At 41.3% G+C, this 26,157-nt stretch overlaps 1 protein-coding gene and 2 pseudogenes across 1 annotated transcript; all 3 read right to left on the bottom strand.

Moving 5' to 3' along the window:
* Positions 1-2,389: 2,389 nt before the first annotated feature.
* On the bottom strand, positions 2,390-3,263 carry LOC130139945 (pectinesterase 2-like; annotated as a pseudogene).
* Positions 3,264-4,300: 1,037 nt separating this feature from the next.
* Positions 4,301-16,831, bottom strand: LOC130139946 (pectinesterase 2-like; annotated as a pseudogene).
* Positions 16,832-22,000: 5,169 nt separating this feature from the next.
* Positions 22,001-25,240, bottom strand: LOC115689176 (pectinesterase 2-like). The gene is made up of 2 exons (XM_030615170.2): positions 24,233-25,240; positions 22,001-22,839 (listed from the first exon to the last, which is right to left on the bottom strand). The coding sequence occupies exons 1-2, from the start codon at positions 25,209-25,211 to the stop codon at positions 22,001-22,003; spliced, it is 1,818 nt and encodes a 605-aa protein (XP_030471030.2). The 5' UTR covers positions 25,212-25,240.
* Between the last annotated feature and the right edge of the window lie 917 nt (positions 25,241-26,157).

A 26,157-nucleotide genomic window follows, 5' to 3' on the forward strand; every position in this document is an offset into this window, starting at 1 on the left:
CTAATAAATCCGATCTAAAGTTGGGAAAAAGCTATTATTAGAAGGGGTTTGCTGTACTTGGTCAAAGTCTTGGGCCTAACTATTGTGATATTCAGTACCCGCTAAAAATGGAGAACTAGTTTGTCAGTTTCATCAAGTAGTTGGAAGGAGTTGAGGAACAAAAGCATGAAACATCGATTGTCGTCGGCCACTTCAGGCTTATCGGGTGGTACGAGCCAGAACGCTCGATCATGTTCAGAAAGTTTGATAATATGACGATCCATAATGAGCGGCGAACGCCAATCGCTTGAAAAAGTTGATCTGTTCGTGATGGGGGGAAGAACAACATTGGTGCCAAAACTTGTGTACGGAGGCCACTTTGGTGCCAAAACTTTCATTTGGATCACTTAAGTGCCAAAAGTTTATGCCGGCAATCACTTAAGTGCCAAATCGGAGAAAAAACGATCACTTAAGTGCCAACGGCGAGAAATTCCGATCAAATTTAATACGTGACTTTTATATTTAAATTTTAATGACACGTGGCATTTCCATGTGCATAATTCAATTTTTTAAAAAAAATTTCTGATTTTCTTCTTTCTTTTCTTTTTTTTTCTTTTCTTTCTTCTTATTTCCGATGGCCGGCGTCCGGCCACCGGCCATGGCCGGCCTCGCTGGGCATCGCCTTCCTCCGGGCGAGGCCCGCGAGGCCGCCGTGGCCTCGGCGAGGGCCGGCCTCGTCGGATCTGGCGAGGCGAGCCCTCGCCGGGGCTCGCCCCGCCCTGTGCGAGGGTCGAGGTCGCCCGGGCGGTGGCGAGCCCCGACGAGGTAGCCGTGGCCTCGGCGAGGGCGGCCTCGCCGGATCTCGGCGAGGCGAGCCCCGCCGGGCTCACCCCGCCCCAGCGACCTCGACCTCGCCCCGGGTGGCGAGCCCCGGCGAGGGCTCGCCTCGCCAGATCCGGCGAGCCCCGGCGAGGGCTCGCCTCGCCAGATCCGGCGAGGCCGGGCCTCGCCCGGAGGAAGGCGAGGCCGGCCATGGCCGGTGGTTGGTGGCCGGTGGTCGGACGCTGGCCATCGGAAATAAGAAGAAAGAAAAGAAAAAAAAAAGAAAAGAAAGGAAAAAAGAAAGAAAAGGAAAAAAGAAAGAAAAGGAAAAAAAAAAAAAAGAAATGCCACATCAGCCTCCCGGAGCCACATCGCCTTGAGAAATTAATAAAAAATGCCACGTCGGATTTCCGCAAGTGGCACTTAAGTGATCGTTTTTCACAACTTTTAGCACTTAAGTGATCTGATTGAAAGTTTTGGCACCAAAGTGGCCTCCGTACACAAGTTTTGGCACCAATGCTGTTCTTCCCCCGTTCGTGATGTTAAGATAGGCAACTAGTTGAAATGAAAACAGATGCTGAAAGTCGAAAGAAAATGATTTCTATGATTTTTTAAATTTCTTGATTCTTTGATTTGGGAGTTTTTAAACAATCTGAGATGTTCTTTGATTAAGCAATAAAATTACTTCCTTACAGCAAAAAAGGAGAAAAGCACTTATTGAACTGGACTAGATTGTGTTAAAAAGAACTAGACTAAATTGTCTTTAGGCACTCGGTCCAGTTGGCAGGAGGAGGGGGTGGGGACGTGCACGTTAGGGGAACAAGTCTCTTGAACCACACTTACAGACACAATAAAGTAGGGTGAGCAAATGAATCGGCGGTTCTAGGTAGATCCAGCGGGAACCAGCCGGTTCCCTGTTCCTAAAAATTAGAACTAGTGAATATTGGTTCGGTTCTTGATTCCAGGTGTGGACCTACCCACCCGAATGATCCAGACTAGACCGATATACACACACATACAAATAAGAATGTCATGTATTGGCATATATATATATATACACACACAGTAGTATTTATCAAGTAAAGGGATTTGTTAGTGGATTTTTTTTTTATCTATGGAGACATGACAATTGATAAAGTCCTTGCATACTTGTATATGTGAATCTATTCTGATATATATTTTTTTAAGCATCTTAATATGTACATCGTGATGTAATTGTAATTTCACACACAATGCACACACCAATGCCAGCAAAGCAAATACATCATAAGCAACTTTATTTGAGATGTTATTTCACATCTTTTATGTAGAAAAACATTATCACAGCCGATTCTTCGACTCACCTCGAAAAAGGACCAGACCGTCGGTTCAGTTACCAAGTGGATCCAAGAACTGGTGGGCTAGATCCGGTTCCACAAATTTGGAACTAGAGTAGAATCGGCCCTTTTGGTCCAATTCCCAGTTCCAGAGTGAAAATCGGTCCATCTTGGAACCGATCACCCCTACAATAAAGCACGGTGAGAGAGAGTTAGAATAGGATGACAAAAAAAACTAGACTAGATTTTCCCACAAAAGAAGAAGAGTTGGACTAGAGAATGCCCGCTATAACACTCAGTAAATTTGATGAACATTTTGTAACCCTAGAGATGGAAGGTACGCCCCAAGAGGTGTAAGATACACCAATGGCAGGCAACCAAGAGCTGCTGACAATGAAATTCCCAATGGTGAATCTTGAAGCTTCTGTCGTGCTTGTGATGACATGATAGCATGACCATGTGACCCTATTTGCATCGATGACGTGAGGCCAGTGTTCACATACTCTCCCTAGTATGGAGTCTTAAGGGCAACGTCACCATCCCGCTCCAACTGGCCGGCCATGTCAATTAAGCTATCAAGGTAAGTGTTCTTACAAACAGTTCTTGAATATTCTTGTCAAGGCAACCCGAGGTACATCTTCATGAAGATTTGAACCGATGCCAAGTCTAAAGCTGCAATGACTATGCAGTTGTGGATGGAGATGCCAATATTCAGGTTGGGGTTAGTCTGACCCTTTATAGTGAGGATATTGACTTTGTAGGAGGGTTTTTGGCATAGATGTTGCATTTCCAGAAAATGACAGCATCATTTCCAAAGACGAAGTCAACGGTGCCATAAATGTTGCGCTCTCTATTGAGCTGTTGCTCGGAATTGACAAAAAGGGTATCCTGATAACCCTCAAAGCCACATCCATAGAAGATTGAGAGATCGGAATCTGGATGTAGAGCAACTGCTTGGTAATTCGCCCCACCGGCAGTGTTATGAAAAGATGATGTCTTGGGCAATATAGCCGAAACTCAAGATGAAAGAGATTATTAGTACGCATATGTCTACTTGTACATGTAATCCAAAGCGAAAAGTATCTTGCAAACTAAGCACGGAACTTTCAATGCTTAATTTACTACCTCAAATAGAAATACAACCATACCCACTAATTCATGCATCCATGATCTTGACCTACTTCATATAGTAATTAAATGAAATGAACTCTTCGTAAAATTAGTATCATTGCTTTCTTCCAAAAGCAATCTAAAGGCTATTATATATTAGATAATAGAGCAAAAGCCACTAAAAACTCTAAATCATATCCAATGCGACACATTTATCTTAAACATATTTTATGACACCAAAAGTCCCAAACTTATACATGTGTGAGACATTTACCCTCTATCAAAGTTCTGTCAATGAGAACTGTTAAAAATCTATGTACATGGATACCAGAAATTAAACATTGTTGACATGGCGCTCACTTGGCTTAAATAAAATAAAAATGACATTTTGGTTGAAAAACCATCTAACGACCCTTGAAGAAGTGTCAACGGGTTACATAGGTACAAGTTTGGAGTTTTTTATGTCACAAGAAAAAGTTTATGGTAAATGTGTCATAATTGGCATAGTTTAGAATTTTTGATGTTACAAAAAATATTTATGATAAATGTGTCACAATGAATATAGTTTGAAGTGTTTTGTTATTTTTTGTCTAGATTACATGATGCATTTGTCATGGGCAAAGACATTCACGTCCAAGTTGGTGTCCCAGGGTCGAATTTTTTGTGTCCTGAAAACTGTCCTAGGATATCATCCTGTGCAGAGTGACGAAAGAATGCTGCTGGGCCTTGTGATGCCAATAGCGACGAAAAATTAGTGCTTTTCTGACTAATCATTAGAGCCGCCCCAATTTTCTAGGATGGGGTTGATCCCGAGATTATCGAGCTTTATCCAAGCCGCTGTTGGATAGATATTCTTTTTGTTTAATGTTTTAGGAATCCTTCCGACCAAAAAAAATGTTTTAGGAATCCTTTGTCGAGAATTTGTCAACAAATGGAACTCCTTAAGATCAACTAATTAGGTTGAATTAAGTTTCAATCAGCCAACGAATAATTCTAGGAAATTAAGCTGCTTTATCCTTCCATCTTGAGTACCCCTCCAATATAAAAAATCATCATACCTTGGACTTTCTTGATTACTTTAAAAATCTGGTCATTAAAAACTTGGTATGGTCTTTGAATTGGTCATCGGGTAGACTCTCAAACGGATCTAAATTTGGTAGTAAAAAAACACTTTTGCTTCCAGTATTTATGGTCTTTCCAATACCATGACCCACGAACACAATGTTTTGAAATTTTGATCCAACTTGAATATTCTCTTCTTCTGGTAACCTTGCCATGCCGGATCACTTCGATGCCGCGGTCTCAGCTTCGCTAGTCATCTTGTGTTCCTTGAACTATCTTGGACTGCCACAATATTGGCCATAGACACCATGGATGATGATCGCATGAGCTTCTGATCGCCAAGTCTCACCCAAGCAGAAACATTAGTGAAGTTTGGCGTTGCGTGGGGCACATAGTTTTGTGAATAGTGTTGCTTATCAACTTGGAAACATTATTTGACATCCAAGGCAATACCTTGTCCGCAACACTGAACTCGACGAACTCCACCTGATAGGTTTCAAGGTTCGTCAGGGTGGTGCTAAGCCACGTCTCTGTGTCGTCCTGAGTTCACTGGCGATGGATAGTCCGGTTCAAGTGAAGGACAGTGTGCTCATAAAGCTAAAGGCAGTCGGCCCACACGGCCTTCTTGAGCTCGTTGCAGCACCTGGAGCCTAGTGAGTATGTTTTGGTTCGGACGAGCTTGGCTCTTTCGTGGGCGACTTGCATCGAGGCCTTGGAATTTGGATAATTGCTTGAGAGGAGTTTGCTTAGGGTTGTGGGTCTTTCTAATCACTCGGTTGGGGGTATAGCATTTTCACTACAAAAAAACATGTAATTTGCGACGGAAATTTTCCGTCGCAAATTTGCGACGAAATTTGCGACGGATTATATTTTCCGTCACAAATTAGCGACGGTTTATTTCCGTCGCAAATTTGCGACAGATGAAAAATCCGTCGGAAATTTGCGACGGAAAAAAGTTCGTCGCAAATTTCCAACGGAAAAAAAAACCGTCGCAAAATCCGTCGCAAATTTGCGACAGAAAGAAGTTCGTCGCAAATTTGCAATGGAAAATAAATCCGTCGCAAAATTTTCGTCGCAAATTTCCGACGGAAAAAAAAACCGTCGCCAAATCCGTCGCAAATTTGCGACGAAAACGCACGTCCTTCGCAAATTTATAGTTTATTAGCCCGTGATATTCCAACCCTATCTCTCTCTCTCGCTCTCTCTCGCTTTTCTCCCTCTTTCATAAGTCTGAAATCAGCAAAATCCGCGCACGCACATATTAATCTCGGTGAAGCTTTTGTACCGGTAAGTATCATAGCTAGCTTCGTGACTATTCATCGTTGAATTGTAATTTCTTTTATTTTATATATGTTTATGTTTGTTTTTTTTTCGTATCTGCATCACCGGTTTAACGACCGGCGACCGGCGACACCTCGCCGGCCTTTGGATGAGGCCGAACGGCCACGCCGTTTTGCGACGGAATCAAGGATCCGTCGCAAATTTGCGACGGAATCAAGGATCCGTCGCAAATTTGCGACGGAATCAAGGATCCGTCGCAAATTTGCGACGGAATCAAGGATCCGTCGCAAATTTGCGAGGGATGAATTCCGTTTCCATCGCACATTAAAAATTATTAAAAAATGATTCTTAAGTGATTATTCTTTTTGGGTATGTGTCTAATTGAAAGTCTCGCAATCCAAGTGGACGTTGCAATTCTCATCAAATTGACCACTTTCTCCTACCAATAGTTCAGTCAAATAATTGGGTAAGTCTTCTTTACATGGTAATTTTTTCTATTTTTGCAATTTCATATTAATTGTTGCGTGAATAACAAAAATTATAATTTCCAAAATTTTATGGTTTTAATTAAGAACAATAGATATGATATTTTAAATATTTTACCAGAATTTTTTATTTTAATACAGACACAATGCAAAGAGAAAGGGCTTAGATGTATAATAAGAACTTACCTGGACGTCAATGATTGACAGATGAGTTTCGTACTGGGTTGGAACTATTTTTAGACTTTGCTAGTAGTAAATATGAGTTCATGGATGGAAATAAGTTAAGGTGTCCGTGTAAAAAGTGCGGTAATGGTAAATTTCTTGTGTGTGATCAAGTTAGAGAACACCTTACTAGATTTGGGTTTAGTCCGAACTATTATAATTGGACTTCCCATGGTGAACCATTTATATCTGATGAAGGATATGGAAGAAGTGACCAATTTTCAGTTAGGGAAGAATGTGGCTATTATGAGCAATTGAACCCATACGAGAGGATGGTGATTGATGCAGCTAGTTATAATTTTGTCACAGAATCAAATCATGCAAGTACTAGTTTTACTCCTACACGTGAACAAGTGGGTACTAGTCATGCTTCACAATTGGAAGATATAGGAGTAACGGGTTTTGATGAGAATGTCTATAATGAAACTTTTCAATCTAATCAGTTCTGGGATGTGTTGAAAGCAGCAGATGAACCTTTATGGGCAGGTTGTGAGGACCACACTAAGTTATCGGTGACAGCCCGACTATTAAATATCAAGGCAGAGCATAATGTGTCTGCGGATTGCTTCAACTCTTTTGTTGAAGTAATGCGGGAATCATTGCCTCGTGATAACATCATGCCAAGTGATTTTTATGATATGAAAAAGCTAGTGGATAACTTAGGTCTTCCGGTTGTAAGGATTGATGTATGTAGTAGGTGTTGTATGATATATTGGAGAGATGATGAAAATGCATAATCTTGCAAATTCTGTAGCCAACCTAGGTACAAGATTAACAGGAGGCCGGGTCGTAATCAGAAGCGTAGACCATGCAAGCAAATGTTTTATCTACCCTTAATCCCCAGATTGCAAAGGCTTTATGCGTCTAAAGCCACTACTGAACACATGACTTGGCATGCAAATCATGAAACAGAAGAGGGTCTAATGTGTTATCCTTCAGATGCGGAGGCCTGGCAACATTTTGATAGAACATACCCTGAGTTTGCGATGGAGCCTCGGAACATCAGGTTAGGTCTCTGTGCCGATGGATTTGCTCCATTTGGGAAAACAGGAAAAAATTATTCACGTTGGCCAGTTATCTTAACGCCGTACAATCTTCCACCTGGTATGTGCATGAAGACACCTTATATGTTTTTGACATTGATCGTGACAGGGCCGCAAAATCCGAAAAAAGTTAATAGATGTTTATATGCAACTATTGATTGAAGAGTTACAACGGCTATGGGTTGAAGGTGTCCCTACGTATGACGTTTCTACCGATCAAACATTTGTAATGAAGGCTGCCCTTCTTTGGACGATAAATGACTTTCCAGCTTACGGAATGTTATCTGGATGGAGTATAGCTGGGATCTTAGGATGTCCGATATGTTTGGAGAGGTCAAAGTCATTTAGATTAAAACATGGAAAGAAGCCCAGCTATTTTGACTGTCACAGATAATTTTTACCGCCAAGTCATCCTTTTTCGTAAGGAATAAGAAAGAGTTCACCAATAATAGGATCGAAAGAACGCGTCCACCATTGAGGTTGACCGGCGATCAAATTTGGGAGCGTGTGCGGACTTTCCGACCGTTGTTGAGAACCCGCACGGCACGACTTTGCGTACGGAAGTACACATAAGTGGACAAAACGCAATATATTTTGGGATCTACCATATTGGAAGGCCCATCTTATTCATCATAATCTTGACGTCATGCACATAGAAAAGAATGTTTTCGACAATGTCATAAATACTGTGATGGATGTCGTCGGAAAAACAAAAGACAACTTGAACGCAAGAAAAGATATGAGAGATATTTGCGATCGGCCAATACTAGCTGTGGATGCAAGTAGCAGGGGACCAAAACCGAAAGCAGTTTATACATTGGATAAGGAGCAGAGACGAGTTGTTTGTCAATAGTTGAAATATGTGCGGTTTCCTGATGGATATGCTTCGAACCTCGGGAGATGTGTTGATTTGAATGAATGCAAGTTCACAGGTTTGAAGAGTCATGATTGTCACATCCTGATGGAAAGACTAATTCCAATAGCTTTGAAGGAAGTTCTACCGAACTTTGTATGGGGCGCCATTACAGAGTTAAGCAATTTCCTCCATGATATTTGCTCGACAGTGTTAAAAGCATCGCACATGGAAAAACTAGAGAGAGATATTCCAATTATTCTTTGTAACTTAGAAAGGATATTTCCTCCAGCGTTTTTTGATTCGATTGAGCATCTCTTAGTTCACTTGTCTTATGAGACCAAAGTTACAGGTCCCGTCCAATTTTGATGGATGTATCCATTTGAGAGGTAATGTTTTTTTTAAAATACAGTTCAAATTAGTTTATCATATAATATGTTCCGATAAGCTTCTTTCTATTTCAACTAGATTCTTATATCATTTGAAGAAAAAAGTGAAGAATAAGGCGCGTGTTGAAGCTTCAATTTGTAATGCATATATTATGGAAGAAGTGACAACATTTGCATCATACTATTTTGAGCCGCACGTTCAGTGCAAGAGGCGGAGAGCAGGCAGAAATGATGAGGGCCCCATTGATCCCAATTGCACAGCATTCTCTATTTTCAATTATCTGGGTCGACCAAGCGGCGCATGTCAGTTTCGTTACTTATCAGGCGAAGAATTTCATGCAGCCCATACTTATATTTTACTGAACTGCCCAGAAGTTGAGCCATACTTTAAGTAAGTGTAAATTTGCAAATATATGTTTTGTGTGTCAAATATTTGCTAATATTTATATGGTTTTTAATATTAGGATTTTCCAAAATGAAATGTTTGGACTACAACCAAATGAGTTTCACTGTTTGTGCGATGAACAATTTGCAGCATGGTTCAAGACATATGTAAGTTGCCTATGGACCAAAACCAAGTTATTAAAATTATATACATCATTTAGTATAATATATATTATTGACTTTGTATGTGTAACCTTAGGTTCACAGTAATTATGATGAAATTGGAGGGCAAGGATTGCTATATCATCTGTCATGGGGTCCACAGTTAAGAGTTCGAAGTTGGCCAGCATATTTCATAAATGGATATAATTTTCATACTCAAGAATATGGAATGGGAAAATCCACAATGAATAGTGGTGTGTGTGTTCGGTCATCCAATGGTGGCAGTTCAGAAGATGATTTTTATGGCTTGTTGGATGAAATCATAGAGATAGAGTACCCTGGACCATTAATGATGCGGGTTGTGTTATTTAAGTGCACGTGGTTCGACCCCGTCAAAGGAATGAAGGTGCATACGAAGTTCAATTTGGTTGAAATAAATCACAAGAAAAGGTATATGAAGTATGAACCATTTGTCTTGGCACAACAAGCAATTCAAGTATGTTATGCATCATATCCTAGTTTGAAACGTGACAAAGCTTATTGGTGGGCTGTATGTAAAATCAAAGCACGGAGGAAAATCGAGGAACACTTGAAGGATAGAGCCTACCAACAAGAGGAAGTGTGTACACGGTTGAAATTGAGGAATATAACATACCAACTTTACGAGATCCGTGTGGAGCAATGATAGATGTGGATCCAACTGAAATTTGCAAATTAAATGTACAAGAATGTTCAGAATCTGATTTTTAGACAAATGACGAAGACAAGGACGAAGACGAAGACGAAGACGAAGATTAAAATTTTTATCACAAAACACTATAGATATGTAATTATTAATGCTACAAGTGCTATTTTGGTTGTTATCATTATTGTTCTTGTTATTATTGTTATTGTGCTTTTTTATTATTGTTATTGTCGATTATTCTTTTTATTTTAATTGATCGTCCGAAATTTTGTCCCTAAATGCCGACAAGTCAAATATTATTAACGTGCCCTAACATTTCCGATATTCTAATTTCCATTACAAAATTTGAGATGCCAAAATTTTGGACTGAAAAAAAGACGTAGCAAATTTAGGACCCAAATAAATGAGATGCTAAATTTTTGACAGAAAAAAAGACGTCAAAAATTTACAACGAACATGTAGTATGTCCATATTTGCGACGGACCAGTATAGTCCGTCGCAAATTTGCAACGGATTTTTATTTCCGTCGCAAATTTTCAACGGATTTTTTTTTACGGCGCAAATTTGCGACGGATTTTTATTTCCATCGAAAATTTTTTGTCGGTCGAAAATTTGCGAATGACATAGAACGTTCGTTGCAAATTTGCGACGGAAAGTGAAGTTCCGTCGCAAATTTGCGACGGACCAGTATAGTCCGTCGCAAATTTGCGACGGACTCAACCTGTCCGTCGCAAATTTTCGCAAATTTTGCGAGGCAAATTTTACCATTCGAAATTTGCGACGGATAATTTAATCCGTCGTAAATTTGCGACGGATTTTTATTTCTGTCGTAAATTTTTTGTCGGTCGAAAATTTGCGACGGACATAATTTAATCCGTCGCAAATTTGCGACGGAAAGTGGAGTTCCGTCGCAAATTTGCGACGAATCAGTATAGTTCGTCGCAAATTTGCGACGGACTCAACCGGTCCGTCGCAAATTTTGCGACGGACTCAACCTGTCCGTCGCAAATTTTGCGAGGGAATTTTTACCGTTCGAAATTTGCGACGGATAATTTAATCCGTCGCAAATTTCCGACGGATTTTTGTCGCAAATTTGCAATGCATTTTTTTTTACGTTGCAAATTTGCGATCGATTTTTATTTCCGTCGGAAATTTTTTGTCGGTCGAAAATTTGCGACGGACATAGAAAGTCCGTCGCAAATTTGCAACGGAAGGTGGAGTTCTGTCGCAAATTTGCGACGGACACTTTAAGTTCCGTCACAAATTTGCGACGGAACTCCACTTTCCGTCGCAAATTTGCGACATTATTACCCCCTCCCCCCCTTCCCCGACGCCGCCCAAGCCGTATTTATGCGCCGCCCCCGCCGCCGTCACCGCCGCAGCCTGCCGCCGTCGCCGTCGCAGCCGTCGCCGTCACCGCCTCAGCCTCGCAGCCCGCCACGCAGCCCCCGCCTGTCGCGGCCGCCCCACTGTGCCCTCGCCCGTCGGCGGTCGCCGGCCGCCCGCCCCATGCCCCCCGCCCATCGCCCGCCCTCCCTCGCCGATCGCGCCCTCGCTGCCGCAGCCTGCCGCTGTCGCTGCCGCCGCCCGCCTCGCAGCCGCCCTCAGCCTCCCCGCCCGTCGCCGGTTGCCCCGCCAGCCCCTCGCCTGCCGCCGGTCGCCGGCCGCCCGCCCACGCCCCCGCCCGCCCGTCGCTCGCCCCCGCCGATCGCGCCTCGCCCCGCCCCCCGCCGCCTCGCCGCGTCCGAGCAACGACCCGAAGCCTCGCCGCCGCCGACTGCAGCAGACCGACGCCGTCTCGGCCCAGCCTCGCCGCCTCGCCCGCTCGCCCGAGCCAGCCGCCAGCCGCCGGTCCGCAGCCCGCTTCGCCGTTGCCGTCGCCGCCACCATCGCCCGGCCGAGGCTCTCGCCGGGAGCAACCCCCACCCGTTGTCGCCTCGCCGGAGCACACTGCCTCACTGCCGCCGCCGGCCGCCGCCGACGCTGCCATCACCGCCGCCGGCCGCTGCTGCCGCTGCTGCCGACGCCGTTATCACTGCCGCTGCCCGGCCGGCCGCTGGCTGCTGACGCCGCCATCACTGCCGCCGCTGCTGCCGCCGCCGCGCCGACGCTGCGTCATCACCGCCGCCGCCGCCCGCCGCTGCGCCGCTCGCCGGCCGGTAGCCGGCCACCCACCTTCTATTCGCCGACCGACGTGCCGCCGCCGCCGACGCCGCCGCGCCAGCCGCTGCCCGACGCTGCCGCGCGCCCGACGCCATCGCCGCCGACCGACACCGTCGCCACCGAGCTCCACCGTCGTTTGCCCCGTCGTGGCCGAGCACCTGGCCGACTAGTCACCATTTGGGCCCACGCCCGCGCCGGGACCGCCATTGTTCGATCGGCCGGTTTTTGTTGTCCTTGAACCAAGTAAGCAACTCCTTAAACCCTAGTTAGTATAATTAGGTAATTAGTCGGACTTGTTTAGGGATTATTTAGGATCACTTTTCGTTGGCTAAGTTACGGGTCGATTTCAGGATTGCATGTGGCTTTGATCGATGGTCGACTGGTTAATTTGTCTATTATGTGGATGATTAAGCGTTAAATGACGATAGGATGATTGATTAAGCGTTTTCACAGAAAATGCTTGAAAATTGAACAATTCTATAAAAAATCATGAAAAATTACGAAAAATTAAAAAAACGGTATATGTTGACAACAAATATGAAATTTGACCGTAAAAGTTTTTTAAAATTTTTAAAAAACAAAAAATTTCATAATATCACAAAATGGCAAAAATTAATAGTGACCACTCATTTTGAGTGAAATTTGATTTTTTAACGTTCCGGGACAAAAAATTTTCATAATCTTATAAAATTTCTTAAAATAAATGTGATCACCCATTGTGAGAGAAATTTTTATTTTTTTTGGGTGAAAAAAAAAATTAAAAAAATATAAAATTTCAAAACTGCATAGAATTGCCTAGAAAACATGTGGCCATCAACTTGCAGTGAAATTTTAATTTTTTTAGGTTGCCAAAAAAAAAAATTAGAATTTAAAAATTTTCAAAACTTTACGGAATGGCTTATAATACCTGTGGCCACCCACTTTTAGTTATATTTAATTTTTTTAACGTGCCCTAAAAATTATTAAAATAAAGAAGGACAAAAATTTTGGAAACTTTACCTAATAGCTTATACTACCTGTGGCCACCGAATTTTAGTATGGAAAATTTTTTTATTTCACGGGAAAAATTTTATATTAAAAAATAATAATTTAAAAATTCTAAAAATTTTTAAATTTCAAAACTTTACAGAATGTCTTAGAATATCGGTGACCACCAAATTTTAGTGAAATTTATTTTTTTAGGTCCCAAAAAAAATTTAACAATAATAACAATTTTTCTCTTACAAAACTTTACAGAATGACTTAGAATACCTGTGGCCACCCACTTTTAGTGAAATTTAAATTTTTGTACGTGGTCAAAAAAAGTTTAATCAAAATGAATGCGATTCATATAGTGATGTTTGATACTTGTAGCCACCCATATCGTGCTCATATATTGATGTTTCATATCAAAATGAATGGGATTCATAGTATATTTGTTCGTAGGAAATTGCACGTCATAAGCACTCGACATTGGCTCATTTCAAGGAAATATTTTCTCAGTCTTTCCATCAAAATGGTAAGCTTCGTCATGTACATCATTATGTGTCCGTAATACGTGTCAATAGTTCTTTACATATTCGCATAACCTTCCTACTTGTCAGTATAAACGTGGAGGTCATTCGTATAGAAGACAAGCCTCTTCCTCATCCTCGTCCCCGGCCCTTTCCTCTTCCCCTGTCCCGTCATCTAACCCTCAACCACACTATGGTCCGTCACAATATGGACACGTTGGCCCTTCCTCCAACACTCAACAACATGTTACGGGACTTGGCCACATGCGAACTGAATCTCCTCCAGTTCAATCTCCTTTAGCTCCCTCTCCTTCCGTTCCACCCCATTATTCGGCGGAACAATCGAATATTGACGGAAACACAGGTCAATAAGATAACTGATTCTTCATATGCCCATTTGGAGATTCGTAAGTACTTCATTTTTATTTTAGTATATGTAATATTTAGGGCTTTAGATATTGATGTCAACTGAATTGTCGATGTTGCACAATATCCGTATGATTGCAGATTCACGGATGCTCCGTCTGTTGTGAGGGAATTGAACAAAATAGTAAGAAACTTTTGGATGGGAGAGTATATTATTTACAGAAGTGTTCCACAAGAAGTGAAAGAAATGTGGTGGAATGAGTTCAAGGTAAGTTTTACATATTTTATTTTCTCACCAATTAAGTTTGGTGTAGTATATTGATGGTCAAGAATGATATAAAGGGACCAGAACAACTCTATAGTTTTCGATACCTAAAGGACCAGATATTTTCACCGACATGAACTTTACAAAATCTGTCTATATTTGTTTGGTGCATGGTTATGGATATGTGATCATCATAATAACTTTCAATTTGTGTTTTTATTCATTGCAGCGGAAGTTCAAGTGGGAGGAAGCGGAAGACAATGAAGCGAGAAGAATTTTCGATAAGAAAAACGGTGATTTTATGCGAAATGTCATGAATAGAGCGAAGATCAAGCAAGTGAAGCCGTCTTTCTTTACAGCTGACAATTTGGCGGCAATTAACAGATTTTGGGCATCTGAACAGAGTCGGCAACTATGTGAGCAGAATAAGAAGAATCGATCTTCTAGTTCTAATGATGGGTCAGCCACATATGCTGGGGGCTCTATCAACATTGCGGAGCATCGCAAACGACTGGTAAGTCTGTTAAATGAGTTATAAGTTAATTTAATTCAATTACTCATGTTTACATTTTGTAGGCACAAGAATTGGGGACGGAACCGACATTTGCAGCTACATTTGAATGCACATTTCAAAAGAAAGATAAGACATGGACTGGCGATCGAGCAAAAGCTGTTAAGGTATGTAAGGTTATACTTTGGCTTATATGTAAACTATAATGAAAACCGTGAATGCTTTCAATATTTATGGTAGATATATATATATATATATATAGTGATTTTATTTTCATCTACATTGTTAATGTAGGAAAAATATGATGAACTTTTAATGAGCAGTGCTAGTGGTAGTGATGATTGTCCTGAGTCCCGGCCATCAGTTGATAATATGGCATTATGGATGGAGGCAACGGGTCGGGTGAAAAAAGGGAAAATATTTGGGATGGGATCGTTGTCAAGGATGTACATGCCGAATAATCCTGGAAGTTCATCATCCACTGCGACTAGTCGAAGGAGGCCATGACAAGACGAGCAATTGACCCAAGAAGTGCATCGTCTAAATAATTTACTTGTTCAGAAGGACGAACAAATAAATAACTTGGAACAACAAATGAGACTCGTTATGCGACACCTTAACCTCAATCGCTATGACGATCCTCCTGTACCTCCAGCCAATCCAATAGGTGATGGGCACAATGATGACCAACACATTGATGCCGAGAATGCTGATGATGATGATGATGATTTTCTCCAGTCTTTCGAGTTAAAATTCTCAAAATCGGGGGTAAGCTTGCTTCATAATCTTGGTTTTTCATAATTTCACTCATATTCATATGTAAGAACATTTATGTTCGTCCTGAAACGTATTTTTGTTAACCGTCTTGTTATTTTACACCTAGTTTCACATCCATGCATAAACGCTTCTTTTATATTCTGGACTGATTTATGTATCGATATTTCCTCAGGTCTCGACAAAAGTGACTACTTTTGGTGTCCTGCCATCGTACCAAAGCTGCGTCTTCTTGTGTATGGTTTTTCTGCGTCTTCTATGGTTGTCCCGTCTCTTAGTTCATGTTTTGAATGTATTGTAAGATTGGATATCAAATAGCATCATGTCAGACTCTGCAACTTTCCTTCAGTTATTTGTTTCAATTATATGTCATTGTGGTTGGTTTGTCAGAATCTATGGTTTGTTCGTTTTTCTGTTTCAATTATATGTCATTGTCTCCTTTGTTTGATATGGACAAGAATTTATGGCCGAAATGATGTAAAAATAGCGACGAATATTTTAAGCCGAATTTTGCGATCATTACAGTTCGTCGCTAATTTGCGACGAATACATTTTGTAACGAATTTTGCGACGAAATTTGCCACGAAATTGCGATGAAATTTGCGATTAAATTTGCGACGAATTTTGCCACGAATTTTGCCACGGTTCGTCGCAAATTTGCGACGAAATATTTGCGACGAATTTTGGGACGGATTGTATTCGTTGCTAATTTTGCGACTAATTTTGCGACGAATTTTGCGACGAAATTTGCGACGAATTTTGCGACGAAATTTGCGACGAAAATGCGACGAATTTTGCGACGGATAGAGTTCGTCGCAAATTTGCGACGAATTTGCGACGGATTGTATTCGTGGCTAATGTGCGACTAATTTTGCGACGAATTTTCCGATGAATTTTGCGACGAATTTATTTTCGTCGCAATTTTGCGACGAACTTTTAAATTTTCCATCGCAAAATTTTGCGACGACCTAGTAGCGACGGAATTTTTTCCGTCGCAAAATTCGTCGCAAATTCAATTTGCGACGGATTTGTCCAAATTTTCCGTCGCAAATTTCGTCGCTAATCCGGTGTTTTTTTGTAGTGTTTGCTACACTATAATTTCACATCACTAGGGGGATTTCTAGAAGTGGTTTAAGATAGCAAAAGAGGTTAAAAGAGAAGGATGATCAACTTTTGATGAAGACCCATTTAAATTGATTGTGTGTGTTGCTAACTGGAATTTTTTCATAGGCCGAGAAATATGGACGTAAGTAAATAGATAGAAATGAGAATGTGATGAGATAATTTGAGATAGGTGATCTTACTATAATATGTTAACTGCTTCACACCATATTAATTATCCGACGCGAGACTTTTTCTAACGCGACTTACATGTGCATCTCAACAATCTCCCTCTCGTGTGACCTCAATATCAGGTCTGCTCTCCTTAATTCAGGTATCCCCACAACAACAATGCCCATCTTCATTCCTAGTATCTTTCTCCAAACCGAATCGTGAAAGCTGGCATCGGGACCATATTGCTACACCACAACGTCCACCTCTACCTGGAAACAGTGTTGATCACGAGATTCATTCCTTAACGTATTCACCAAACACCATACACAATGTCATTTCCCTATACTTGTAGAATTGGAGCGTGACATTTGTTGCCAATGACGGTAATATCTACTAGGACAGAGAGACTTTTCAAATACAAAGAGCCGAAGTCTGCAACTGGAATCTTTGCGGCCAAAGTCGAGGACCGCTGTGAGAATCTGGCAAATTAATTGCAGTCAAGTCGTTGGAGTTTCCAAAATTGCCAAAGTCACTTGCAAGGCGGCTTAGGTGAGTAAGTTGTGCAAGAAGAACTATGCCAGTTCGATATTTGCTGAAGAATAGTTTGGTTGGTCACTCTGTGTGCTAAAATTAATCTTCATGCAAAGATTAAAGAGAAAGCACTATCAAGAAGTTCTATTACGACTCTCTATGGGGCAATTTATAATGGCCACGCTCTCCTGGGCTCATTGGCTTGAACTAGAATCAGTCAGATTCGAGTTTATCTTTGTTGGTGAAGAAAGTACTGGTTGCGTCTACATTGCCTAGTGCAGCTAGCTTGGTCGCCGAAACACTTTCTTGTTTTATTTTTCTTTAGAATAGACCGCACAAGATTATAATCCGAGAAGTGCTAAGCTGCTATTGATCTTCGATTGATTGTTTAGGTTGATCTGTGCATTCTCTTAAGTTTCCTCATTAAATGCCGTCTGCAGAAAATGTGGCATAAGTTCAAAGGATCCATCAGCTATCTCATCCTAATATTGCCAATTTGAGGAATACTGCTGGGCTGATGCAGAGATACCCCTGGTTTTTGAACTCTGGAAAGACTGATTTAGAATACGACAGTTTACACGACCAGCTATTTCATAGTAAGAATCAGCACTCAACTGTCTTATTTGATCAATGTACATGCGTCATTTTAATAACACTGTGTAGCGGCCATTAAAGTCACAGCACGACACAGAGAAGCCACAGTTTTCTTATGTTTTAGTGTGGCAATCATCACACATCAAGGAGTCTTCATGAAATAACATTATGTACTTCCGTCTAGTGACGCATTGAGAATTTTGGACTTTGGAGATATTGCCGAACCCTCAACTTTTATCACTCTATCGATGAGCTATTTCTCAAGAATTCAGGGCTTTTGATTTTTCGGAGACAAAGGAAATGCAGCAAGTTGTCTAACATTATCATGGTTACTGAGGCTGAAGATTGCAAAGAGGTAGAAAGCCTTTCTTGCATAGTGCAAATATCGTGCCTTCTGCATACTTTCGTGCCTCTCATATTCTTCTCGACAAGGTAAAAGTTCTAGCCATCTCGCAATCGCTGTGATGAGGAGTATTTAGATAGCAGTAGGTTCAGGCCCAGGGCTAGGATCTTGGATAAAGGAAAGCATTAATATCATATGTGTGGCATCTCGTAATCACATGAAATTGAATGGCATTTTAGCTAAATATTGTGTTAAAGGAAAAAATCCTCGAATTGACACTGGATGATCTGAGATGTGGTTTTCCCCTTTTTCCCTTCTGCTTCGGCTTCGTCTTCGTCTTCCTCTGCTATCCTTAATTATACAAGTTTCCTGCTTAAGTGGAAGAATCGAAAGACATAAATGGAGCACAAATTCGTTTTGCTATGTTGTCAATCGTCTATAATCATTTGAACGAATCTGTCATGATTTTGCCATGTGAGAACTGTGCAATGATCTTAATGTCTTACCTCAAAAGTTTGGTCGACATTCTTGGGGAAGCTCTGAAGTGAAAAGAAGACATAAGGTCCAGATATTGACAGAGATTTTGAGCTTCGGTCATTACAGATTGTCTTGTTATGGTGGGAAGGATGTTTGAAAACTTGGCTTCAGATACACAAAAGTTGATTCAGACGAGTTGGTTTAAACTGGAAGTGATGTCGACTGAGCTTGTAGCTGGATTAGTCCCTTTTATATGTCATTCAAAGAATTACTTGCTTATACCGAAATAAGAAAGAGGCTTCACATTGTTTTTAGCAACTTGTACAATTAAAGAGAATAAATTTAAGCAAAACTTGCAATATAAGTATCATAAACAGCTTTATATTTAAGCTTTCTATTCTGTCAATTTCTTCACCTTAATAATATCTTTGTAAGTGGAAATGTAATCGGTTCCTTGTCATGCATACATATTGAGCGTCTTCAGAGGGAAAAGAAGCCGAATATGTCCAGATCTTTACTTCTTTTGGTCCTCATTTTGTGATTTCAGTCAGCATTTTGGTCGAGTCTTTCCCTTAGAAGTTATTTATTTCTCTGTGGTTTTAGTCACTGTCCTTCCTTTTCTCTCGAGATCATCAGCAAAGTAAAAGAATGGAGATGTTTCAAAATCCGTTTCAACCATGGAAGTCCTTTTAATTCTGTTGACTGGACGTGGTAGGATAAAGATGTCGGCCCAAATTGAGAGTGGTATAATTTACAATCCCGCTAGGTTTACTAGCTGAAATGTGGTGAGTTCACTGTTTGAAGAGCGCTAAGATATTGGGCTTTCCTTTTGATGTGGAAATCGTGGTGAAGAGCCTAGCTCTTGATGATTCTGATGGAACATGTAGCCGCCTAATTTCCCGATATCCTGTTCAAGCTCTTCATTGTCATTGATCATCAATGTTTGCTTTGTACATTTATGTTGGCAAGTCTTTCAACTCGAGCTTGTTTGTTTCGATGAAAACACATTACATGGTTGATGTAACAGGGATGGCAGTCTCGAAGGAAAATGTAAATGACTTTTGTGCTCTCTTGATCGAGATGCTATCGGGCTTGCCTCTTGATGAGAACAGACAAGACCATCTGCGGAAATACTCAGGTGAAATGGGTCAAGAAACCGATCTCCAATACTCTAGAACTTGACCCGATGATGGATTCGGACTTGAATACATCTTATCCTCCCGATACTGCATTTCACTTAGCCAAGCTCCCTATTCGCTATCTCAAACCAAGAAGCAAATCCTGACTGACAATGCGAGAGGTTGGAGACACCCAAAGGCAAACACGCAGCCATTGCCAAAACAAGAAATTTCAGAGGTTAGGACTGATCATACGCTGGGTCGCACATAGGTTATGTGGCTCTTTCTCTACTGCCTATGGTCTCTTGATGTGACCTGCTTGTTAAAGTAAATGTCAGTGAAATTTCGCATTACAATTTTCCCCTAAAGGAGAAGATCTAGCATTAGTTTTGAGGAGCCTGAAGATCATTTCGAGGTCTTCGAACATAGTTGAATGTATGCTACACAAAACATGGGGAATGTCTTCGGCCAAAAAGAAACATGGTGAATGTCTGCACAGTTGGGGATTGGATTTTGTATGCTTCACCGAGCTTTTTTCCTGGTATCTTGTACATACACATGGGAATATGTTCTTTGTGACGTGTAAATCTTTCTTTTCAGTTCCTTCAACTTCTTTAGGCAATCATTATCTAAGGAGATGCAATCCATTCCCATCTCCTGCTTTATCGTCAAAACAATTCACCAAACAAATGGCTCTTTGTCCATTCTTATTCTGCAGATCGAAGTTGCAGCAGAAGGTGAACAAAAGTGGCGCTTCAATAATCCTCTGCTTCTGTCTTTCTATGTAACTTCTTTAAAGTAACTGCAGCTGAAGTCGATGTTTAACTGTGGTTAACTAGAGATATATGAATCTCAGTCATTCAATTGACCAGGGACAAGATCTATGAATTTGGTTTACCCTTTCACTTGGGAGTTACTTTCAATGCTTCAAATTCATCTATCATCAGAAGGTTTAGTGCTCTCCTACATCCAACATTATTAGCTATCAGTTTGATCTTTGTTCTGTTGTTGGTTCAGGGTTCGAGCTCTATCTCTTTGGTTCTCTGCTCTGATGTGCAATATTGTGATGTTTCGAGCATAATAGTTCATTTTGATTTAGTTTGCGTCATTGCTCAGAGGACAAACTGCACGCTCTGGCACTCAGTTGTCAGTGATTGTGGTCACACTTCTTTGTGCTATCCCGGGTTGGCAGATATTCATTAGGTACTCGCCTGTATCTCGCCGATGCTAATTTACAATATTTTTTCCTGGAGAGGTGACATTGTTCCTTCATTCTGTATTAGCTTGATCATCTTCAATCAATTTCATGCCACATCTAATTCGAAGAAGAATACTCGGAAAAACAGAGCTATATACGGCAGCATTGGGAGCTATTGAAGCGGAAAAAGTTTTCTTGAACTTGCTGTTTTCAGCTCGGGTACTCCGCCATGTCGAATATCCAGGGGTTTCTGCTGGTTTTCGGAAAGCATTCTCAGACTATTGAACCGTAATTAAGAACGATTCAAACCCAGAATTTGTTAGATAGTTTGACTGTTGAACGTTCTCTCACCTGTAGTTAGATTCCAATCAGCGCACGGGATGGATTAGTCTTGATGATGCCTCTCGGGGAATTCTTAAGAAGAGTTGTGTTCTTGATGCTGCAATACCAGTTCGACCTAAAGCCGGAAAGAAGCTACTAGAAGTGGTTGCTGTACCAGCCCAGGGTCGGTGAAATGTGAAGCTAACACACCAATCAGTCCTAACTATTGATCTCGAGCATCTGCTACAAATGGAGAAATAGTTTTTCAGTTTCATGTGCTTGGAAGGAGTTGAGGAACAAAAGCATGAAACAGCAATTGTCGTCAGCTACTTCGAGTTTACCGTGTGCTACAACACGGAAGGCCCCGTCATGTTCGGAAAAATTGATAATCCGTCCATCACTTGAAAGGAGTCAGATTTGTACGTGATGTTAAGATAGGCTACTAGTTGAAATAAAAATAGATGCCAAAAATCATAAGAAAATGGTCTTTCAAATTTGTTTATTTTTATTTTTTTATGTTTTTTCGGTTTGTCCTATTTCTAACTCTCCTCGCTCTCTGACTTTTACTCTACCTCTTATAGAGCGCGGGAGTCGAACCCCGCACCTGTGATAATATCGTTCCCCTCCAAATCCCTTTACCAGCAGAGCCGCATGCCTATTGGCAATTTATTTATTCTTTGATTTGGGAGTGTTTAAACCATTGAAATGTTATTTGATTAAGCGAAAAAATTACTCCCTTATAGCGAAAAAGCGGAAAAATAACACCTATTGAACTAGACTAGATTTCAAAAAAACAGAAAAATAAATATAAAAAAAAAGAGAATTGGACTAGAGTATAACCATTGTAACCCCCAATAAAATCGATGAATAGTTTGTAACCCCCCGAGTTGTAAAGCACGTCATAACCCTCGAAGGTGTAAGGCACGTCGTAACCCGCAGAGGTGTAAGGCATGCCAGTGGCGAGCAACCAAGTGCCGCCGGGGATCAAGTTCCCGACGGCGAACTTTGAAGCCTCCGTTGTGCTTGTGATGACATGGTAACCTGCCCATGTGACTCTATTTGCAATCGATGACCCGGGGCCCGTGTTCATATACTCCCCATAGTACAGAGTGTTCAAGGCAAAGTCACCGTCCCACTCCAACCACCCGGCCAAGTCAATTAGGTTATCAAGGTAAGTCATCATGAAAACAGTTCTTGAATATTTTTGCCATGGCCTCCCGAGGTACGTCTTCACGGAACTTTGAACCAATATCAAGTCTGAATCAGCAGTGACTTTGCAGTTGTGGATGGAGATGCCAGTGTTCTGATTTGGGTCACTCCGACCCTGTGCAGTGATGGTATTGACCTTATTAGGAGGGTTTCTGGCATAGATGTTACAATTCTGAAAAACGACGGCAGCATTTCCAAAGATGAAGTCAGTGGTGCCATAAATATCGCACTCTTTATAGAACTGTCGCTTAGAATGAACAAACAGGGTGTCTTGATAACCCTCAAATCCACATCGATAGAAGACTGAGAGGTCAGAACTGGAACGTAGAGCAACTGCTTGGTGATTTTCTGCGCCGGCGGTGTTACGGAAAGTGATATCTTGAGCAATGAATCCGTCACCATCAACAGCTGAAACTCAAGATGAGGAATTATTAGTACGGGTACATCTATCTACCATTACATGTAATCTAAACCGGAAAGTATCTCTCAACAAACTAAACACGGATCTCTAAATGCTTCATTTACTACCTCATAGAACCAAATAATTGCTTATCATTCTTTGACCCGGAGCTTATCATTCTTCTCCTATAGGCTTTATTACTAACAACAGTCAAAACCCCGATTCAATTTATTTTTATTTATACATCAAAATCTCGTGTTTACGAGCGCGTTTGCTTTTGAAAAATTATCACTAAATCACTACATGAATCAAGATGTATATGTGGAGCATAAAGCTTTTACTGTTTCTATTGAAATTATATAAAGATACTGTTGATACATTCTTCTACTTATTAATAAGTAGCCTTTGAACAGTTTTAAAAATCTGATATTGTGGGATTTTATGTACTTGTTAAAAATTAATAATATTGTATATGTTTAATTTCTTTCACATGGTTAGTGTACCAAACAAGAAGTCCTTTAATATTTCTTTTGTTTTGATCTGGGAAAATAAAGAAGGTTGGTTCGCTCGTAGGGACTTCTTACGTGGGCCACAACATTGAAAAATGGAGCAATTCCCTTAATTCTCCAGTTTGTACTTTTAAGAATATTCATTTTCATGAAAATAGAAGCATGCTTAACTAATTGAAACATTCTTGTTGGCTTCATTAGGTCGTTCAAAATATTTCTGTGAATCAAATCGCACGTTGAACATAGCAGAAATCTTAGCAATTTTCGACATTCCAACATCATCACAAGTCAAGCAGAAAATTGTCCAAAAAGTCCAAAACATATTATTTTTTTGCCAATATAATCATAAACCTTTTCAATTCTTGTCAATTTAGTCCATCCGGCCACTTTTAGCTGGCTGGCGCTAAAGGGGGCGCCAAAATTTTTTAATATTTTAATATTTTAATATTTTATTCAAAATTTTTATTTATTTATTTTCTTTCTTTCTTTTTGTTTCTGCCCTTCTTCCCTAGAGGCGACAATCGACGAGGTTGACCTCGCCAGCCTCTGGCGAAGCTCGCCCACAGTGGCTACTGGCAAGGGCGAGCTTGCCCACCACATTAGTGTTGGCAGGACGCCCGGCGTCCACGTCAGCGCCGGTAAGCCAAAATTAGTCGGATGTACTGAATTGACAAGAATGCAAAAGGTTTATGACTTTTTAAACAGTTTTCTCCAAGTCAAGCGAGTATTCAAATCTATGATCTTATAAGGCATATCGAGTTACTAAGATAAGCTTGGTGGCCCCACGAATAGACTTTACTTAACTATTGATAATCCTCCTTTTTTTATCCTTTTCAGTATTTATCCTGTATAAAATGCACTATGTAATAAATAAATTACATAATAAACTCACCAATAGTTGCTGAATTGAAGGTCGTAAATCCTCCATCAAAACTTCTGCATCCGGTAATTATGGTCTTTCCAATACCATCGCCAACAAACGCAATGTTCTCCAATTTTGATCCAACTTCAACATTCTCTTCATACGTACCGGCTTTGATATAAATTATATACCTTGTTGTATCCGACCGCATTGAAGCCGCAGTTACAGCTTTGCTAATCGTCTTGTAGTTCCCCGAATCGTCTTGGGCCACCACGATATTGGCCGTAGATAGCGTGGGCAGAGATTGCAAGAGCTTCCGGTCGCCAGGCCTCACCCAAGTAGGGAACTCATTGGTGTAGTTTGGGGTAGCGTAGGGCACATAGTTTGCGGCCAAAGTGTTGCTTATCAACTTGGAAACATTATTCGACATCAAGGGCAACACGTTGTCTGAGATGCCGAGCTCAATGAACCCAGCCCGACAGGTCTCGAGGTTGGTCAGGGCTGTGCTAAGCCAAGTCTGCACGTCGTCCTGAGTGCACGAGTGATCAATGGTCCGGTTCAAGTGGTGGACCGTGTACTCATAAAGCTGAAGGCAATCAGCCCACGCAGCCTTCTCGCGTTCATTGCGGCACCTGGAGCCTAGCGAGTACATGTGGGTTCGGGCGAGCTGCCCTCTCTCGTGGGCGACTTGCATGGAGGCCTTGAGAAAATGGGACTTTCGCTTGAGAGGGGTTTCCTTAGGGTTGTGGGTCAAGAAGTACTCACAGGGTTGTGGGTAAGGCATTTTGCTACACCATGATTTCACATCTCTAGAGGAATAGCTAGAGATGGTTTGAGATAGCAAAAGAGGCAAAAAGAGAAGGATCATGAACTTTTGGTGAAAATCCATGTCGATGGATTGTGCGTATTGCCAAGTGGAATTAAATGAAGAGAATTTGAGATTGGCGGTGTTCAATTGGGGTGGTTCATTCTGCCTTGGATTGGTCCCTTTATGGAGAAGTGAAGGCATAGTAGTGACAAGAGGCTTGCAGTTACACCACCCTCCAGGAACCGCGTTTCGATATCATATTATATTATGACCAATTGGTTGGAAAAAAGAGTTGTGAAACGTGTCGTTGTCACAACCGGTTAAAATGTTACTTTGTCAATCTATGTACCTAAAGTGTCCAGTTGTGTGCAATGAACTTCCCCCATTGGAATATCATTCCAGAGAGTGTGATTGAGTGGCCTCATAGCTCGTGCCTAAATCTCTTAGCTACTGGTCTTCAAAGTCTGCCCTCCACGCATCTCTCCTTTGTTACTAACTAAAGCAGAGACCTGCCTTGGATTCTTGATAGTGATTACCTAGAGTACCTTACCAAAGCAGGGACAACCTAGACTTCCGGCTGGGTAGGCCCTGCCTGTCTAGGTATATACACTTAGCAGGCTGTCAGGATTGCGTTTCTTAGTTTAACACATCGATACCGTCACGTCCAGTCTCCCTAATTGGAGAGAAATTTTTCTTTCATCTCTCTAGAGATTACTTCCGAAGTTTAACGTGCCAAAGTTTAGACGAAACATTTCGAGGACTTACTTCAACATTGTTTAGGGTTACATTATTTTTTTACCAGACGACCATAAGCAGAAACGGCGTGTGAACATGTCACGTGCACGCGTTCCTATGCTTCTGTTGTTAGTCCTTTTGATGAAAAGTCCAATGATCCACGTGGATGCATGTGTCCGAGCCAGTAAAGAGATGGGGTGCTTTTCGTGCATCTTTCCGGTTGATTCTCTTTGCATTTGGACAAACGAATTTTGACTCTAAAGACTTTTCCATAAGACAAAATATGTTGGTAACCGACTTTTGACTCCAAAGACTCGTGGGCTTCACAGGCCGCTTTCGGACTCCAGGAACACTCCCCGTGTTTGCACGACCGATCAAAAGAAGGTGGGATCTCGAAGTCAGTTTGGCCATT

This window comes from Syzygium oleosum, unplaced genomic scaffold (genome assembly GCF_021117445.2).
Source record: "Syzygium oleosum isolate NSW1041296 unplaced genomic scaffold, Sole_v2.1 Sole_v2.14, whole genome shotgun sequence".
Classification (NCBI taxonomy): domain Eukaryota; kingdom Viridiplantae; phylum Streptophyta; class Magnoliopsida; order Myrtales; family Myrtaceae; genus Syzygium; species Syzygium oleosum.

What these genes read in the sequence shown, in the direction of transcription:
- LOC115689176 (XM_030615170.2), bottom strand. Translation starts at nt 25,211, where the DNA reads ATGCCTTCACTTCTCCATAAAGGGACCAATCCAAGGCAGAATGAACCA. An exon ending in CTTCAATTCAGCAACTATTG is followed by an intron (nt 22,840 to 24,232) that starts GTGAGTTTATTA and finishes CTTGAGTTTCAG; the next exon opens with CTGTTGATGGTGACGGATTC.